The 21,973-nt window shown below is 34.6% G+C and overlaps 1 protein-coding gene across 1 annotated transcript; it reads left to right on the top strand.

Moving 5' to 3' along the window:
* Nucleotides 1-2,605: 2,605 nt before the first annotated feature.
* MS3_00000823 (uncharacterized protein) lies at nt 2,606-14,106 on the top strand. Its single transcript, XM_051208439.1, has 2 exons — nt 2,606-8,178; nt 13,476-14,106. The coding sequence occupies exon 1, from the start codon at nt 4,424-4,426 to the stop codon at nt 4,844-4,846; it is 423 nt and encodes a 140-aa protein (XP_051072969.1). The 5' UTR covers nt 2,606-4,423; the 3' UTR covers nt 4,847-8,178; nt 13,476-14,106.
* Nucleotides 14,107-21,973: the final 7,867 nt, after the last annotated feature.

The raw sequence follows: 21,973 nt of genomic DNA on the forward strand, positions 1-21,973 counted from the left end.
CCAATTGAATAATGATTGTAATGTGTTAATTTTCAATGGTACATCATCACAATAAACTAGATAGTCTCGTTCATGTTGTTTAGTTACATTCATTTGATTTAATTGAAAGCATCATCGTTGTTGGTGTTGTTGTTTTTCTGATTGATTTGCTATGAGTATTGGCATCAGACAACGAGTAGATTGGTGATGGTGCTGTTGGTCGCACAACGACAGACGATGTTCAAATAATTCTGTGTTGCACCTAGATAATAAAGAAGCTGGACTGAGTGGATTAGCGAATTGTGGTCGATGACCGATGCTCGATTGGCGGTAATAGCCACAAGTACGTAAATATGTAAGTAAGTAAATAAGTGAGTAATTAATTGCGTCAGTACTATTATCTCTCACCTATTGCATTATACTATTATCTACATAAAACCACTTATTTCCATCAAGTGTAAATAGCTGAAGTTCATCAACTACACAAATGGAAATGGAAAGCGAAACAGAAAGAACGAGAATAAGGAAATCATTCATCCAACCATCATTAATATTAATAATAATAATAATACTAATAATGACAATAATAATTATTAAGTGAGTTATGCATCTACTTTAGCTTCTTCTCTACATCTTCATATTTTTCTGTTGCTTTCAATTTATACCAATTGAATAATGATTGTAATGTGTTAATTTTCAATGGTACATCATCACAATAAACTAGATAGTCTCGTTCATGTTGTTTAGTTACATTCATTTGATTTAATTGAAAGCATCATCGTTGTTGGTGTTGTTGTTTTTCTGATTGATTTGCTATGAGTATTGGCATCAGACAACGAGTAGATTGGTGATGGTGCTGTTGGTCGCACAACGACAGACGATGTTCAAATAATTCTGTGTTGCACCTAGATAATAAAGAAGCTGGACTGAGTGGATTAGCGAATTGTGGTCGATGATCGATGCTCGATTGGCGGTAATAGCCACAAGTACGTAAATATGTAAGTAAGTAAATAAGTGAGTAATTAATTGCGTCAGTACTATTATCTCTCACCTATTGCATTATACTATTATCTACATAAAACCACTTATTTCCATCAAGTGTAAATAGCTGAAGTTCATCAACTACACAAATGGAAATGGAAAGCGAAACAGAAAGAACGAGAATAAGGAAATCATTCATCCAACCATCATTAATATTAATAATAATACTAATAATGACAATAATAATTATTAAGTGAGTTATGCATCTACTTTAGCTTCTTCTCTACATCTTCATATTTTTCTGTTGCTTTCAATTTATACCAATTGAATAATGATTGTAATGTGTTAATTTTCAATGGTACATCATCACAATAAACTAGATAGTCTCGTTCATGTTGTTTAGTTACATTCATTTGATTTAATTGAAAGCATCATCGTTGTTGGTGTTGTTGTTTTTCTGATTGATTTGCTATGAGTATTGGCATCAGACAACGAGTAGATTGGTGATGGTGCTGTTGGTCGCACAACGACAGACGATGTTCAAATAATTCTGTGTTGCACCTAGATAATAAAGAAGCTGGACTGAGTGGATTAGCGAATTGTGGTCGATGACCGATGCTCGATTGGCGGTAATAGCCACAAGTACGTAAATATGTAAGTAAGTAAATAAGTGAGTAATTAATTGCGTCAGTACTATTATCTCTCACCTATTGCATTATACTATTATCTACATAAAACCACTTATTTCCATCAAGTGTAAATAGCTGAAGTTCATCAACTACACAAATGGAAATGGAAAGCGAAACAGAAAGAACGAGAATAAGGAAATCATTCATCCAACCATCATTAATATTAATAATAATAATAATACTAATAATGACAATAATAATTATTAAGTGAGTTATGCATCTACTTTAGCTTCTTCTCTACATCTTCATATTTTTCTGTTGCTTTCAATTTATACCAATTGAATAATGATTGTAATGTGTTAATTTTCAATGGTACATCATCACAATAAACTAGATAGTCTCGTTCATGTTGTTTAGTTACATTCATTTGATTTAATTGAAAGCATCATCGTTGTTGGTGTTGTTGTTTTTCTGATTGATTTGCTATGAGTATTGGCATCAGACAACGAGTAGATTGGTGATGGTGCTGTTGGTCGCACAACGACAGACGATGTTCAAATAATTCTGTGTTGCACCTAGATAATAAAGAAGCTGGACTGAGTGGATTAGCGAATTGTGGTCGATGACCGATGCTCGATTGGCGGTAATAGCCACAAGTACGTAAATATGTAAGTAAGTAAATAAGTGAGTAATTAATTGCGTCAGTACTATTATCTCTCACCTATTGCATTATACTATTATCTACATAAAACCACTTATTTCCATCAAGTGTAAATAGCTGAAGTTCATCAACTACACAAATGGAAATGGAAAGCGAAACAGAAAGAACGAGAATAAGGAAATCATTCATCCAACCATCATTAATATTAATAATAATACTAATAATGACAATAATAATTATTAAGTGAGTTATGCATCTACTTTAGCTTCTTCTCTACATCTTCATATTTTTCTGTTGCTTTCAATTTATACCAATTGAATAATGATTGTAATGTGTTAATTTTCAATGGTACATCATCACAATAAACTAGATAGTCTCGTTCATGTTGTTTAGTTACATTCATTTGATTTAATTGAAAGCATCATCGTTGTTGGTGTTGTTGTTTTTCTGATTGATTTGCTATGAGTATTGGCATCAGAGAGCGTGTAGATGTGTTATGAATCTTTAAATATCGTGGTTAATATGGATGTGTATAAACATTTGATATCTTGCAAACAGCTCGTAAATTTTTTCACAACTTTAACGAACCATTCGTTTTATTCATTTATTTCTCTTTGTATATATAAATTGAAATCCATGCTTGAAAATAAAAGAATAAAAGTCGAAATGTTTGAAGGACTGATGTTCGATCATTAGAAAGATCGAAGGTGCCCAATTATGAGTTTTCTCAGACTTGTATGGACCAACTGTCAAGTTAGTTTATCTGTTTGAACTCAACCGCTATTAGATAAATTAAAGAGAAGCAAGTTTTCAGATCTGCGAAAGTGGTCTATGGGCCAGGGAAATAATGATTGGTTGCTTGTCCAGTCAGACTAGTAAATAGTCTGACAGGTATTAGATGAATGATATAATTTCCTACACTTATTGTTATTGTGATTGTTGTCGGTTGTTAGGGTGAAGATATACTTACATTCTGGTTACGCCAATCGCGTGTTCTTGACCAGAGTTGTGTCGAAGTCCCATAGAATAGACACTGGGATGGATATTTTCATTCAGTTTTTATTATTATAACCATTATGTTTGTCGTTTTTCTTCATGTCTAGTAATTTAACTCACAAATTATTTTCATCCTTATATTCCTTCCTTACCGCTTGATTATTGCGTAACCTCATTTGGCTCGAATCAATTTATGTTGTTGTCTTTTCTATACTTCTATAGACTCATATATTTACCATCCAACCATAGATACGAATGTACAGCTTAAGTAAATGATTTAGTCGAAAAGAAAATTTTCTTCGCTGAATTCTCTTTATTTTTATATTGAACAGCATTTTTAAAAATAATGACAAGTGAAGTAGGAATTTAAGTTCAGGAAATACAGTTTAAAGCAAATCAATAAGGTTAATGAATGAAAAATAAAGAATGATGAATGTACTCGTACCAAGATTATGCTAGTTATCGACCCAACAGAACTCATAAGACTTCGAAAATAAGGGAATACTGTATTTTGTCAGAATATTAGTGGAAAATAATTATATTATCTGAGTACTCTGACAAGACAAGTGCTTTAAGTGTGCAACGTTGGAATATGTGGAACAATTCAAGTTACCCAATAGACTTTAGTTTTAAGAAGGCTCAAATTATGCAAGTACATTGAAATCCATACATTCTTCATGAAATTTTATATTCCATTCATTAGTGATTTTAAATTATTAGGAATTACCGAAGACATATAAGCACTCCATATTCATAGTCAATATCTAATCTAGACATTTTATTCAACTTGTTTCTAGCTCTTCAAATTAAGTTAATTGATCACATAACGGCAGTCAGTCTCATATTGTAGTTGAAGTTAATTAACTTCTATCAATTGAGTCACTCGAGATGACCCCACATTCATTCGATGTCAGTTTGTTTGAAAGTATCAAGAGGAACAGCAAAATTCACAAATCAAACATTCATTTACGTCCTTTTTTATCAATGTACCGATCACCTACACATAGCCTAGCTAAATGGCTAACAAAATTTCTTGATCCTATCCGAAGATGTTTATCTAAGTATTCTCTGAGGGATCCTTTTGAATCGGTCGGTCATTTACATGATATTATTATCAAAGGAATGACAATGTGTTCATTTGATGTGAATTCCTTGTGTCACAAATGTATCTTTGATAATGACTATCGATATATCATGTGACTACATATCTTTGAACAACCCTAAATTACCTAGCCCTTCGAAAATCCTTAAAGCTTTACCACCATTATGTACTGGTAAAGTCCAGTTCACTTTTGAAGGTGAATACTTTTGCCAGATCAATAGGGTTGTTATGGTTAGTTTGCTTGAACCATTATTAGCACATGTGTTGATGATACATGTTGAAAATCTAACTGAAGACCTCGTTGAAAACACGTTTCTTTATCAGAGATTTGTGGATGACATCTTAGTTATCTGTGAAAGAGAGGACGATATGAGTTGTTTATTGAATAAACTTAACACCCTCGAAAATCACATCAATGTATCATGTGAAGAGGAGAAGAACGACCAGCTCCCTTTCTTGGATATACTTATAAGTAGACGAGAAGACGGTTCAATTTAAACGATCCATGTTTAGGAAACCAATTTGAGTAGGTCCATACCTCGGTTATTATAGTTACTGCTCAGTGTAATATAAACGGGTTTTGATCAAGGACCTATTTAACAGACTTGATCTTATTTGCACAAACCATGCTATTGACGATGATGTTAGCTTGTTAAACAAAACATTAATGGAAAATGGTCATCCTGTAAAATTTATAAATATATATGTAAATGTCGTTGTGTTGTGAGACCCACTATAGCCTTGACAGACAAAATGACCTATCTACATCACCTTAGCATTTACAAGTGAGTTAAATAGGCTTTTTATTGAAGCAAAGGCTTAAATCAGTCATTAGAACGATATATTGTGCAGCAACTGTCATTATCCAGGAAACAAAACAAGGTTAATACTGCATCGAACACTTAAAAGACGACAAAACGACTGCATCACATCCCATTGTGTTTACCAATTTAAATGTGTGTGTGTTTGTGTGTGACCACACGTACATTGGGAATAGTAATCGTGTATTCGAAAACGATTTGTTCTCATCTTAAACCTATTCTGGTAATATTAGCTGATCATCCAGTGTGATCAGGTTTCAAATGGTTTTTTCATATTATTTTCTTTATTAACCTTGTCTTCTCTTACCCTTCACTTCTAGTTTAGTTGACCTTTTATGTTTACATATGAATGTTCTTTGCAGCTATATAATGTGTGATCCGATTACTCGAAATGTATTGTGCTAATATATCATCACATAATCCTGATAAACTTCATCTTCATATTCCATTATCGAAATTTATCAAATGGAACTAATTGCATTAATTTCATGTTAATCTCCCTTTCTCAGAAACTATATTTACATTCCAAAGGAATAATTTATTGTCAACCTCTTAGTCATGTAAGATAATTCTGTTAACTTGAAAACCTTAATGATAGTATTTCTGAATATGGTACTTGATAATAAGAATTCAAATCAAACATGGGCTTTAATTTATCATGACTTATCCTTAATTCAAATTGATTTTTATCATTTCACAATATTCAATTGTTATTCATTTTTAGATACTGATTCATCTTTGTATTTCAGAGGGGGTTCTTGTGGATATTATAGTAACGAAACGGCCGTCCAGTTCTTCCAGGTTTCCCGTGGTGGTCTGACTTCAATTGGCTTATGATCTCACCTGTTAGAAAAAATTGCCATGATATCCATAAAAGCCCTTCTGATATTAACCAAGATATGCTCACTAATGACTGGCTTCAAGAGGTATCTCCTGGAGTTCTAGTGAGAAGCAGTGACCAGTAGAGTTCAACCGGGTCTGTTGTGAGATAGTAGCTCACTGATGACAATGGTGGATGTGTCTCTCAATTTCATGGATCAATTGAAGTTAGACATTAACACCGTCGGATGCCAGCCGGCTCAGTGGTCTAGTTTGTTAAGCGTTCGCGCACGAGGCTGACAGGTCGTAGGTTCGAATCTAGTGAGGTTGGTTCGTGAATGTGAACTACCGAGCCGTCCAGTGCTTTCAGGTTTACCATTATAGTCGAGTTTCAATTGACTCATGATCTCACCTATTGATGTGCTTCAATTAAAGAATTTTAAAATATTGAATATTAAATTTATTTTATTCAATTTATTACTGTTGATTATGTCATTATTAAACATCTAACCAAATATTTTCACTATAATAATGAATTATTTCAGTGGAAAAATGCATTTGTCAAATCTCAGCGGATAAATTCAATGTAGATCTAGCGTTTCACTTGGTAATCTGATCCAAGCTTTTTCAAGGAAACAAATATCGACATTTCAGCACCTAAATACTGTAAAACAATTCGATCAAATTTAAACGAAAATTTCTTATTAATTAAACATTTCTTGTTCATACGACAATCTAATTTTAATTAATGATCGAATGAATTGAACAAAATTAGAGAATAAAATGCCTAAACCAAATTCATCCATAATCTATATTTGCTTAATGTTATCTAAGTAGAATTAATGATGGAAACATTGTTTGTTGTTGTTGTTGTTGTTGTTGTTGTTGTTGTTGTTGTTGTTGTTGATAATGATGTTGGTGATCCTATTGATGTAGTTATAACAGTTGATTTTGTTGTAGTAGTGTTTAACTTCACATTTAATGTATGGTCGGTTGGTATTAAGAATTGAGAGTTTTGTAGAAGAATCTCTGGATTTATCGGTGTATTCGATAGTAATAATGATGATGATGATGGGGGCGATGACATTACATATGATTGTGAAATTGCTGAAGAATAACTAATGGAGGATATATTAGATTGACTTTCAACAGTATTTGTCATTCCTACATGTGGTAGTAATTCAATTCCTTGATTTAAAGGAAATAATGCTGTTGGTAAAGTATTGTTTATTTCATTTGTTGTCGACGAATATGGTACATTCAATAAATAATTGAATGGTAGGATTGAATCAACGAATTGAGACGTTAAACAGTTAGCGTGTGAATTAATTGGTATAGTAGTCGTTTGTGGTATATTAGCTAAGAATAATGACGGATTATTTATAATCAATGTGTCCAATAATTTAGACCATGAAGTTGTCTGAAACAAACAAAAGAAAAAGGGAAGAAAGCAATATATTTAAAGATTACTAAATGTTTTGACCTGTGTTTTGTTTGTTGCTAATAGATCAGGCCAGACCAACTGATAAATTTATGTAGAAAATGGTGTTCACTTGGAAATGGATAAACGCAGTCACCTAGTTTCACAGTTAAAAAAATAAGACAAAGCACGACTGGAACCGACATCTACGGACTTAACAGACTAATATATTCTTTTAAAATTTAGTTATTCTAATTAGACACGATTTATTTGAGCATTTATTCAATCTTAGCTGATTTATAACTAATATCAAGGTGCGTTTCATAAAAAATTAGTTCTATTCAGACCATTAGGACTTATACCTTTAGGAATATAAACCTGATCTTGAGGTTTGAGATAGATTGCTAGGCCTCATAGTTTAACTAAGGTCAGTTTGTGATTTAAACCATCGTATCTATTTCTAAGTTGCTAATCACTAAATTTTAAAGACTTTATGTGTCTTCACTCAGTAGCAACCTAAAATGAATTAATCTATTTAAATTCATTTATCTCAACACATAAACATTCGTACAAGGAAGCATCAAACAGATACGCGCCACATAAATCATTCGATTTATATGTGGGCTGGGATACTGCACGAATGCAAAAACCAAACCAAGTGGTTTTCTTACGTGACCACACACAGAGATTTTGTCCTCAACATCTAATCCATAAGACAGTTGAGCAACGTCAGCAGATGTAGTCTCATGGTAGTCGGTAACCAACACTAGGTTCATACACCATTTGTTCCCTCAGAACACTGGAGATCATGTGCATCATTGGCTTGTGTGCAGGGTTTGCCAACTCGCCTAGGGAGATTCTCCATATCCATGAACCCGGTGGAAGTGTCGGACATTCACTTTACGTCCTCTCAATTTTGTAAACAACAGTAATGCTGTGAGAAGGCGATGAGTGGGACTTCCCTGACAGTGGTTGTATGCACGTGGCCATATGAGAGCATTTCGAGAGGGAGAGTTGACTCTCCCTACTCTCGACTGTACCAGGCTATTTAGGGGACAGTGCATTAATTAGAAAGTTTCCAGTTTAAAAGTTCGTTGTTAAGAGGTCTAACGATAAAAAGACGAATCCTCAATCAGGACTGGACGGCCGCTTCGTTCTATTGTGGGATTCCTCAGCGGTGCGCATTCAGGAACCAACCTCGCGGGATTTGGACCCAGGACCTATCAGTCTCGCGCGCGAGCGCTTAACCAGTAGATCACTGAGCTGGCTGGCATCCAGTGGTGTTATTCTCTAACTTCAACTAATCCACGAAATTGAGCGACACTTCCACCATTGTCATCAGTAAGTTAATATCTCACAAGAGACCCGGTCGAACTCCATTTTGTTCGTAGGTGTTATTTACTCATATTCATTTATTTAACTAAGTAACTACCTAGTTTTATTACTTTGATATCTATCTTTTCCATATGATATTTATTTGAAACAGAATTTATTGTATATGAATAATATTCAAATATTTTCTTTATTATACAAATATGCTTACATTAAGATCCGACCAACTTCACTCATACTCAAAAGCATCTACAACCTCATTCATAGCAGGTGATGAGAACGTTACAAAATGAAATGCATATGTTATTCTACTCAAATTATTGATCTTATCATTTATGAACTAGTAAAATGAAACTATGTATATGCAAAATTCTCTTGGTTTTGTTTTACTTGTATCTTCCCTTTGTTATTTAGGACTGAAATTGATCAGTCTTTTGTTTGTATATGTGCATTCTGTGCAGATTGTCTCGATATAGCCTGAATTCACAAGCTTTTAAGCAAAGATGGATAGTGGCTAGCGTCTGAGCGAGCCCGACTAGGAATCGTCACAGGCTTCAACACACTGGATTGCAATGGTGAACCTCTACATAAGGCCAGAGCATTTGTGACCACCCTGGCTCCAGTGCTAAGTAAGTATGTCAGAATTGCATTGATTTTTTAATGAACCTCAACCTATTGATTTACTAACAACAATAACTGAAAGTGTTCATTCAAACTCACTAAATTCGACGAATAAATTGGCTGTGTTAACGGTGTAGAATTTAATAAAATTAGATTGCACAACTTTTCGTAATCAATTTGATTTGGTGTACAGAACAGATTTATATCGGGAAATTGAGATTTTGTTGTATTTGTCAGGACTGGACGAGGATTAGGTAGGAATAAACTTGAATTAATACTAGATGGTGGAATGTAAAGTAAATTACCCAACAAAATATTTGATATGTATGAAGAAATACTGTTGGGGATTAGATGGGAATTTGACTGATTTGTTGTACCACATTGAATGAATGGATTGAAATTTGTTTGTTGATTTAGCTGTGATGATTGATGTAGTGTAAGTGATGCGGATGGGAGTGAATGTTGTTGTAGAAGATGGTGAGTTGGATTTGTCAACTGTATGGAATCAGCATGGCAGTCATGTAAAAAATTATGTAAATTATCTCTGTTATTAACTGATGATGATGATGATGAATGAATATCCGTTATTCTAATTAACTCCTGAGGAACTACTGATTGGTTACAAGATTTATTTGGTGTTGTCAGTTTATTTTGTGAAATCCTCGTAATATTATTACCAGCAATTATGTTTTGCTCAAACGTTAGTAGACCATTAAGTTTACGAGATTTCGAAGCGTCACGAATTACTTTTTCACGAAGATATTGCGCGTGTCGTTTAGCGACAATTTTATCTCTGATTAGTTTCGGCGGATGATAAAAATAGCAATCAGATCGATTACAAGTAAGCTAAATTATAAAAAAGAAAATAAACCTTATAAATAGAATCTGACATGTGCAATCACAGTCAAGATAGTTCAGTGTTGAATTCAAATCCGCCTGTAATCCATCTATAATTACTGCAGGGATCAATCACGTGTAAGTAAAATAGGGTTGGGCATGGGATCAAAACCCACATTCTGTACAAAATAACCATGTTACAATGACGTTTACCAGAAAAAAACAGTTTAGACTATTTCAACTCTGTCCTAGCATTTGAAGAAAGAATTATGACGACTCATGGTGACATCTCAGATTCATCGGAAGTCACGAGGTCGATGGCCAATCTAAAGACCAGAGCAACAATTAATATTGTGGCGTGTGCTACTTATATCGACATAAGTAGTATATGACGTTAGTCAGGAACAGAATGTCTGGCAGCAGAGAGACAAGAGGATCGAACAGTAAAGAATGGAAACAGAAAGTAATTTTATGAGTCTTCAAGAATAATGAAATCTGAGTCATTTTAAGACAAGTGATGGACATTTTTACAAATTAAGCACTTACTATATGTTTCTCAGATTTGATTGAGATGCTCTGTAATTTTGTGCTCGAATACATCCGATTGTCCCCACTGGTGTTCTTGTTCACTACAATATGGGTACATGGAATGTCAGAAAAATATAAGAGACGGGGAGAACAAATCAAATATCTAAGGAAATGAGGAGGTACAAATTGGTGGTTCTCTTTAACAAACCATAAGATTACATAGATTCTACTATGAAGCACGAAGCAGAAGTTAAATTCCATCTCATAGGTATTGAAAGCAGACGACAAACAAATTGGCTTCAGAAATGAGGAAACGCAAGTCGGTGGTTCTCGGAATAAGTGAAATCCATTGGACTAAACCTGGACAGAAAAGATTGGACTCTAGTCATGAAGAAGAATATGCTTCACACACTCAGACAGTTTGATTGATGCTGTCCAAAGAAGCACTTAGATCGCTCATAGGATAGGAAACTCATGGATCCACAGTTATCACCGTATCACAATACGGACAATCACATATACCATATTTGCATCACCAAGGTGTTCAGAAGGTCACTGGAAGACGTGAGAGCCAGGAGAGGAATTGTTGACGTAGCTTCGGATCACAGCCTGGAGGTTGTCAACACTAAACTCAAACCAAGAAAGCACTGGACAACTGCAAAAACTGCATTAAAGAGGTTCAATACAGGTCCTTTCCGAGATTCTGACAAACTCAACGAATACGAGATGGCCTTCAACAACATGTTATCCCCTATAAGGTCTACTCAATGAGAAAGTTACTATGAAGGACAACTGGGAAGAGATGAAAGAAACACTAATTTCAACATGAAAAGAGCTTCTGAGCCGCTAGAAGCATCATCATAAAGAATGGTTTAGATTTTGTAAAGCGTGCTGACGATTCCCAATAGGTCAATGGTAGCAGTGGTAGAACTAGTAGTAGTTGTTGTTGTTATTGTTGTTGTACATGTTGAAGTGAATCTGTCACACTTTCTTTGGTTTGAACAACTAGGAATCTTTTTTTCACAAGACGTTACGATTTTACATCAATCATAAAATGTTATGTTAAAGTAAAATGCAATTCTGTTGATCGCAAACATGCCTTATTTATACCTACTATCACTTTCAAATAAGTATAGTTAATCCGGATCATTGGAGCGACTTGTAATTACCTAAATTATTTTCTTTATCGATTCTAAAGAATCGAGTTATAGGAAAGTTTCCAAACGACTTTTGAAGCACAAAACTACGGGACCTTCTTATAGAGCTTAAAAACCTTTGCAACATTTATCTGTACTATAACTATCCAATATTGAGGCCGTTTTCGTTACCGACTGACTCCAGTTAGATAACCATGATGGTACAGGGGACGCTTCCTAATAGTTTATTCCCAGTTGTTTGCTTCGCACTAGTGCATGTTCATGATTATACCAAACGTTGAACTCAGGGCTTTCAGATATAGGGACCAGAATGTTCAGGGTGTTTACCCTACTTTAGTAAAGGACAGCTATTTGTTATGGAGATCTAACCAAATAAACTCATTTTTTCTGTTGGTTATGAGCTATCTGTCGTCTGTGTTATGTAGTTGAAAATTCCATTCTTATGTAAGTGACAATATTTAGAGTCTGAATGTTTTGTTTGATACTTTCTTTGATGGTGGAAAGAAATTAAGCCTAATAGTGAGAGGTGCTTTATGTCCGGAATCATAACCCAAATGTTCGAATGTACATTATTATCTTGAAGTAAATATAATCTTCTCAGTCATTTTGATTATGCTTCTTAACAAACTTCTGTTATCAGTGACAGTAATTTGCAATACCTCGACGAATTACAGCATATATTGTCCGATATAAGTTCTTAGATTATCTAAGTTTATATCAAGATATTAATGAATGACATTTAAAACCATGCTGAGGAATTTCAAAGTGGTTTATGAAAAATAATTTGTCTCCTCACATTTACTAATCCCATCGAATCAAAGCAAACTCGAACTTGACCATCTGATGATAAAGGTACTTGATCATTTGGACCAATATGTGCAGCTTGACACATTTGTGATGATGCTGGTAATGTACCATTAGGATTATATCCTAGACAATAACCAGTTGTTCGGTACTGAATACAAATAGGCCATTTACACCAATCTTGTCTTCGATTACGTGAACCAAAGGTTGTTGAATTATTCAATACATTTTGATTTTTTATCCGAGTATTTGTACTTGTAGTTGATATTGTTATGACTGATGAGGTTGACGATGAGGAAGGCAATGGGGATATATTATTTACATTTAATGTTGAAGATGTATTACTATCTGATTTGGAGGATGTGGATGTATCTGTAGTTAGATCACAACTGGAACTTTTCTTTTTATCCTCATTAGAAAACTGTAGTTCCTTTATATCTGAATTTACAGATGTACAGTAGAAAAAGAAAGTCGTTTTACAAAGTATTTAACTTTTCCAAGAAATCTATAAATATTATTTGATTTTGATGCATATATCACAGTATGGCAGACTTATTATTTATTTATATCAACACATAAAGATTCATACAAGGAAGCATCAAACAGATATGCGCCACATAAATCATTCGATTTATATGTGGGCTGGGATACTGCACGAATGCAAAAACCAAACCAAGTGGTTTTCTTACGTGACCACACACAGAGATTTTGTCCTCAACATCTAATCCATAAGACAGTTGAGCAACGTCAGCAGATGTAGTCTCATGGTAGTCGGTAACCAACACTAGGTTCATACACCATTTGTTCCCTCAGAACACTGGAGATCATGTGCATCATTGGCTTGTGTGCAGGGTTTGCCAACTCGCCTAGGGAGATTCTCCATATCCATGAACCCGGTGGAAGTGTCGGACATTCACTTTACGTCCTCTCAATTTTGTAAACAACAGTAATGCTGTGAGAAGGCGATGAGTGGGACTTCCCTGACAGTGGTTGTATGCACGTGGCCATATGAGAGCATTTCGAGAGGGAGAGTTGACTCTCCCTACTCTCGACTGTACCAGGGAATTTGGAGGGATGGCATATTCTATTTGCAAAATATAACACCAGCTAGAGCAAAGAGCATCTTCACATTAGATTTATGAGTTTCAATGATTACTATAAACACATACATTACAAGCACTATTGTGAAGATTATTAGTGAGGAGATGAAGTAGTTCATTTCACTCAAAATTGTTTAAGCTAACTACGTAACATTTTTATTATGAATAGGAAAAGGGAAAAAGGAACAGAAAATAAGAAGTATCAAGAAAGGCCAGACAACTATATCTGCAGTTTTATTTATGATCTAAAGGTTATATCAACTAAAATTCTTAATAAATTTGGTGATCGTATTTTCATGATAAGAAAACTGAAATCAATCGTTTTTTATATTTCAGTTAGACATTTCTAAAATGCTCATATTTTCCATATGATCCCAGTTATCGAGAGATGTCGATAGAAAAATGTTGTAATATATGATGTTTGAGTTTGATTTTGATATTCATGCTTCCTGCTACTGGAGTAGAGAAATGGAGGACGTTTACTGACTAAAATAAATCACCAAGGGCTCTTAACAGTACGTATACACGATCCTGTTAAATATTTGGTCCAGGACCATTGGTCCTCACAGAGACTGCTTACATTTTTAGATCATCCATTTGGAACTCGGGGGTCGATATTCCTCAAGTTTGATAGTGCAATTACTTTTATATTGATTTTTAGTATATTGGTGTGAACTGGTGCTTAGTCACGAACTCGGACGAAATATTTCTAATGTTCCCAGGTTTACAAGGATTTTTTAGCTGGCTTTAACAAATAATAAACATGGACTTGTAACTGACTGACCCTTACTCATGTTGTATTTTCAAATCATGGAAATTCATTGATTACATATTTTCAGTAGTGAATCCTGTATTGTCTGAATAAACTGAGAACAAGACCCGGCAAGTGCTTGTTTTTAGTTGATTCTCATGTATTAAGTTGTTTTTATAACTTCAGTCATTATTCACACCTAAGACATTAAAAACTCACTAAAACAAGATCATTTTAAAGTTTCGGCTGTTTATCGTGTACCATTTTTGTGTCTCATAGCTTTGCGAGCACATGACGTCACACAAGATAAACTCTAGAAACTTCAGGCTGATTGAAAAACATAATAAGTTTTCGAGTTACTAGCCGATAAGCGGATGGTCGATATTTCCAACTTATTAGAATCTAATAATCATCATTATTTCGTTGTAGTCTAGCTTTTCACCTATAAACACACTTGATATTCGCTTTGATTGCATAGGTTTAGGCCTTGATTTAAAAATTCCATCGAGTTCCTTCATATGATATCAATCGGCAATAAAAACTATAGAACTAAACGGGTTTACTTGAAACATTCGAATAAACAAAATTCTGTGAAATAATTAGATTAATCATTTGAAAAACATGCATATAATCAATTAATTACTTAATACTTCAAAAAAATTAAAAATCACAGTTATAACACAAAGTGTCACATAGCAGCCTTAGTGATATCAAATTATCTAGTAGCTGATTTAAGGTGTGCTAGGTGATTTAAGGTCATCTAATATCAAGATTAGACCTTATGATTTAATAACAGATTGAGTATTTAGTTAGGTATATGCTTTGATGACCAAAGTACCCTTCAAATAACGTTTAAGACTATAAATTAATGAAAAGGATTTTCAAGATACTTTAAATCATGGATTGACTTGAACACGACCAGTGTTGGGAGCTAAAGAGCATGGGACAGCTTTTTTACTTTGAACGTTTACCCTGGAGATGTAATCCATAAGGCAGTGGTGCAACGTCAGGAGATGCAGTCCCATGGTAGTCGGTGACCAACAATGGATTCATACGCCATTCGCCCTTTCAAGATACTGAAGCCTGTGTGCACCATAGATTTGGAATAAAGAATTTCCGATTCCCCTAGGTGGAATATCCGTGTCCACCAGTCCTGGTAAAGTACCGGATAATCGTCTTTCAGCCTCTTAATTTCTTAAACAACACCCACGCAGTGAGTAGGAAAACCGTCTATTTTTTTGGATTTTATTTACTAAAACTGCACAATCAAATGTTATTGAATGATGAATTGGTTAGAGAACTAGTTACTATGAAGAAATAATGATAGATGTTAGTTCAAGTTTACTTGAGGTTTATTAAAACTTAATTTACTAATGATTCCGAAAAAAGCATCTTGTAAGCAACCTGTCCAACATTCATCTACTACTATGATTTATATTGTGTATAAAATGTATAAATTTTTCAAAAGAATTGTGCTCAAATCAATACAGTAAACTACTCGGTTAGTATAGTATATGATATTTACATAAAGTATCACAAGTGAACTGATTTATATAACCGCTTCAGTCTCTATTTATTTAACTCATAACACACATGAGATATCTTCTTAACATAATGAAATTTCTAGAAAACTATATATATATATATATATATATATATATATATATATATATATATATGTATATATATAAGAAATCAATGGTCATAGCATACTCAGTTGAATTTCATAAATTTTTCTGGAAAGTTTTAAATCAAACTGTTACAAGTTCAAACTGGAAACTATCTATTGTTACAGACTGTTGAAATATCATAGCCTCCAAATTCCATGGTACGGCCGAGAGTAGGGAGAGTCAACTCTCCCTCTCGAAATGCTCTCATATGGCCACGTGCATACAACCACTGTCAGGGAAGTCCCACTCATCGCCTTCTCACAGCATTACTGTTGTTTACAAAATTGAGAGGACGTAAAGTGAATGTCCGACACTTCCACCGGGTTCATGGATATGGAGAATCTCCCTAGGCGAGTTGGCAAACCCTGCACACAAGCCAATGATGCACATGATCTCCAGTGTTCTGAGGGAACAAATGGTGTATGAACCTAGTGTTGGTTACCGACTACCATGAGACTACATCTGCTGACGTTGCTCAACTGTCTTATGGATTAGATGTTGAGGACAAAATCTCTGTGTGTGGTCACGTAAGAAAACCACTTGGTTTGGTTTTTGCATTCGTGCAGTATCCCAGCCCACATATAAATCGAATGATTTATGTGGCGCATATCTGTTTGATGCTTCCTTGTACGAATGTTTACGTGTTTAAATAATAAAATAAATATTGTCCGCTTGCCAACTATTCTACCGGCATCGATATTCAAGGTTGGTGAAGATAATTTCTAAACACTGGTTCAATTTATTTCTGATATTCTTCAAAAAAGTGAACACATTTAGGTGTATCACTAAAAACCCGACGAGCACTAGACACTTTCTTCATGCGTAAATCACAAATCACACAAAGAATATGTATACGGTCTACATGGCCCATTTCCATCATTACCAACATATATACCATGAATAAACGTCAGAATATAATAGTTACTTACCCATCAAGCTGTTGGAATATAGAAGTTTTAATAAGTTGAATAGAATACTCTGATTTTAATTGAATAAAAAAACGAATGAAGAATAAAAAACAGAAAATATCGTCTACGTGATTTGCTTAATTTATATACAAATTGTGATTTATTTGTTATTAAACTTTCACTTAGTCTGTTGATAATACATGAAAATATATGATTCAAATAACATTGACCAATTACCTGAACTACCATGTTTGACACGTTTCAATCACAGTGAATATATTTTAAGTTCTTCCAATAAAAAAAGACTTTATCACTTCATGTTCACACCAGATTCGGACCCAGGACATATCAGTTTCACGCGTGAACACTTAACCTCCAGACCACTGAGCCGACTGGCATCCAACGGTAGTTATGTCTAACTCCAACTAATCCAGGAAATTGGGCCACCGTCCAACATTGTCGTCAGTAAGTTACTATCTCACAACAGACCTAGTTGAACTCCACTTGTCACTGCTTCTCACTAGAACCCCAGGAAATATATCTTGGTGCAAGCCACAAGTGAACATGTTTTGATGAATATCAGAAGGGGTTTTTGTGGATATTATAGTAATTTAATAATTGAGATCATGAGTCACTTGAAACTAGATTGAAATGTACTAGCTTTTGCTTCAAACGCCAATGCGTCATCCACTTATTTATCAGGTGAATGTTAACTCTGGTTTCAAGCACATTCAGCTGATGAGCTCCAAAATGAACAAAGTATGAGTCCCGGATTCTTTTCTAAGTCACCATCAATTTTAGTTTACACTCGAAGTATACACGGGAATTAATAAATATGGTAATGCATTTATTCTTGATTAGATTTTAATACCTAGTTTAAGTTTTATTTTATGTTACCCATTAATATTCAGTAACTAACGCAAAAACGTTCATTTTCTATCAACGACCGTTCAAAATAATTCGTTTTTTGTGCAGTTAACATTTTAAAGTGAAAACACTAAATTAGAATGACAATGCAACAATAAGTAAATGATCAAAAAATGATATGATGTAAAAGAATTGGTGATAGTTGGATGACTGTAAACATGTCTTTTGTTCCAAATTCACTTGCAATATAACTCAGTGTACAAGGTGAGATGGACAATTGATGCACAGTGAAGTGTTTACACATCAACTGTCTACATTCATACACGATTTTCAACTGTAAACAAATTAGATACCGTATAAATTCATAACATCAAAATCTGTTCTGTGTTCAGTCGAAGTGATAATTTTGACTAGATGATCAGATGTGAAATTCGCTCATTCAGTCGATCCGCAATCACTATATACTCAGATAATCGGTCATTTCAACACTGAAATTAACTGTAACCGCTTCCCACATATTTATTGTCAAACACAATACTAACATAGAATAATTCCATCTTAGTACTAAAGTGTTACGCCAGTTCCAGTGGAATTCGATGCTATTTACGAATATGGGTTACCCGAACCACGATTTCTGGGGCTAATAAAGTATTATAGACGATTTATCCCGATCTGTGCGACAATGTTGAAAACACTGATGGACGCATTGAGTGGACATGCCCGGACATTCTATCCGTCATTAGAGGCTATACAAGGATTAGAGAAAACCAAGCGAATACTAAATGAAAGTAGGATACTAGTCAGATGCAAGAGCAAAATACAGTTAGTCAACATGATTGATGTATCGAATGTGGCAGTATGATCCGTATTACAGCAGTTAGGAAATGGCACATGGGAACCACTTTCATTTTCTTCCAAGAGATTGGACCCTTCTCAAACAATGTATAGGACGTTCAGAAGAGAATCACTAGCAACTTGCTTGACACTAAAGCATTTCCGAAATATGGTAGAAGGTACAAATTTCACTGTGTACACAGATCATGAACGAACGAAAGCATTAAGCGTCAAGCAGGATAATTGTTCTCCTAAGGAAATTTGACAGTTAGAATTTATTACCCACTTTATGTCTCGTATACGATATATTTAAGGCAATGATAACGAAGTGGCTGATGCAGTATTTAGAAAAACAATGAAACAGGAGATTGGATGTTGTCTAGCAGAGTCGGTGTATGTAATTACTCTACGTTTACCTGGAGAAATTTTCGCTTGATGTAAAGGTTTTTCAACAAATGTTGCTAACTACGTACAGCGCCTAAAGAAGCACAAGAATGATTTAAAAATAACGCTTCTCAGACTACAACGGTACTTTTAAAGTGATCGTTAGAACAGATTAAACAGATACTTTAGAAAAAGCTGGAAAGAGAGATGTTATCAGCATGGACAGAGGTAAAATAGCTTTCACTGAAAAGCGCGGTCTCACGGACCAGTTGATTATTATTGCACGGTGGTTGTGATTGCTCACCTCCGTTAATGAGAAATGTTTGGGTGTGATTAAAATATATTCGGAAAAAGATGATTGGTGAACTTGTTTTAGAAAGTGTATGTTCTTAAGGCCTGCAATTGGTCAGTCTATTGTTGGCGTATGTGCATCATGTTCGTAAACGTGCGTCCTGGATTCCATCTATCTTTGTTGATAAACATTTTGCCACCTGTAATAATTTGTTAATTGGCTGTAAACTGTGCATCTTTGTAATCTGATTAGTTCAAATCCAAATAGCATTAAATGGTTTGATTGAATGCGAGAATTTATAAGTTTTCATTTGGATTTTGTTTTGAGTAAATAATTCTCTCTGACTGTTCCATCACAGTTTTGATAAAAGTTTCAACTTCTGAAAAAATAGACATCGATTCTGTATGACTACCCTTCTATACTATCTGTGAATATATATCGGGATTAAATATTTTTGATCAAGTAGAAATAGATTCGAAGTCGTTAGGTTTCGTGACAAGAGAAAGACTATGAATGCCGTTAAAAGTAAACGGGTAAAAATTGATAACTAATTTTACTAGTTGATAATAGTGATTAATGGACTTGAAAGCTGATCAGATGTTTAATGCTGTTATAATTGAGGACCGCTGATTAGAGAGCAGTGAACTATCGATCGAACCAAAGGCGCGTAAAAACGTAAGAACGGCTTAGAGTTCTGATTTGTGCTACTTCCTTGTCTAGCCCAGCCAGTTGAGTCCAGAACGCAAGTCTCAGCCTCTGAGATATGAATCGTTATATTTCAAACATACTCTGTTTACATACCAATCAAGTAGACCACATCGTACCATAAAATAGAAAATAACATTTGTACAATATTTGTCCAACAGGAAAATGACACATGCAATAAATATTGACCATTAGGGAAACGACACGTGAAATAAATATTGACCAATAGGAAATGTCCCTTTTTAAGTCCAAGATACCATTAGACTTCACAGGATAATTTTGGGGATATTTTTCTGAATATCCCAACACCTCCCTTTTTTTGAAGATTCGGAGTTGATATCCGGATTATAAATTTTCCAAGTTCATTCTCCCTCGCGAAATAATGCCGGCTCCTCATTAATCCAAATTACAATTAATTTGACTGTATTTAAAACATATTGGACAGGGAATCCAGTAAAATTGACCAGATAGTGAGGATAAATGCCATTCAATTTGAAGTCATCAGTTTGAATCTTCTGAGATATTGTTATCAAATTTATGGGGAACATCACTAGTAGATAGTGGATAACTATGATAATCAGCGCCCAACAAAACTGCACCAGGCTCTTTATTATTATTTGATGCATATGACATATCTTCTGGCAAAACAAGGGGATCTTGATGATTAGATTCGTCAGGAACTTCTATTGCAGAATGGTGATAACCATTTGGAGCAGCTGCATTCAGTGTACTGCTAGATTTGTTTTCTGTTTCATTGGCGGTTATTGCGACAATTCTATGACCATTTAACAGGGCCTCTGTTTGTGAGCTGGATAAATCACTGTCTGCACATACTGTTTCGGGGATAATGGAGTTTGAATGCATTACTGGGCATGTTTCTGAAATGGGGAAAACTGGACCACTGGCCGGATCTTGAGTGAGTGCCGTATCGTTTGAAACACGGTTTGTTGAGGATTCATGGAGGCTGCAGTCATTTTCCAGATCAGTGCACATTTGAGAAATTAATCCATTGTGGTGTTTGAATTAACTAATGATTCTTTTGTACTTGTTGAATGCTCGATTTCGAATTCTAGATACAATTCATTCGTTCGTGTTTGTGTCGTAATTCTTGATTCAATTGCGTTAATTCTGGGATTCCTAGTTCATACGATAATTCAAATAATTTCAAATATTATACTGGCGTCGCGATGGAGCCTGCGATGGAAAAGTTAGATATTCATTCAACTTCTGAAGCTTTTGAGTATTACTTTGTAAGCTTCAAAACCTGGGCTATGACCAAGGAAGATGATGAGGATGTTAATATTGTGGCACACTTCCTCACATTCATCGGAAAAGAAGCATACAGCTTATTAAGAATTATGACTATGCCGGAAAAGCCTATCTCGCTTCCTTATGCAACTCTCAAGGAACTGCTGCTAGACTATGTTCATTATACAAATTTCAAATGCAGTAAAGGAGGGAGATCTCGTAAAATGATTCATGAGGATATAAAAAATTCCACTACATTACTGCGTCATCCCAATCCAGTGCATATTTAAGGCTATGCAGATAATTCATTGAGGAGTTGCAATGCAGTTCACGAAGATGGGCACAAGTTTGGTCAATGTTTGTCCTGTGGCAAGTTCCACTCTTTTAATTCATGTAAATTTCGTAGTTACAAGTGCTTTAAATACGGTCATATTGGACATATTCAGTCAGTTTGTAATACTAATGTTCATCTTATTGCAACTAATATTAAGTCTTGTAATTCTGATTCTACTAAGTCGGGTATTTAT

Source organism: Schistosoma haematobium, chromosome 1 (genome assembly GCF_000699445.3).
Source record: "Schistosoma haematobium chromosome 1, whole genome shotgun sequence".
In the NCBI taxonomy this organism is placed as follows: domain Eukaryota; kingdom Metazoa; phylum Platyhelminthes; class Trematoda; order Strigeidida; family Schistosomatidae; genus Schistosoma; species Schistosoma haematobium.

Coding starts and splice junctions, on each gene's coding strand:
- MS3_00000823 (XM_051208439.1), top strand. CDS start 4,424: ATGACTATCGATATATCATGTGACTACATATCTTTGAACAACCCTAAA.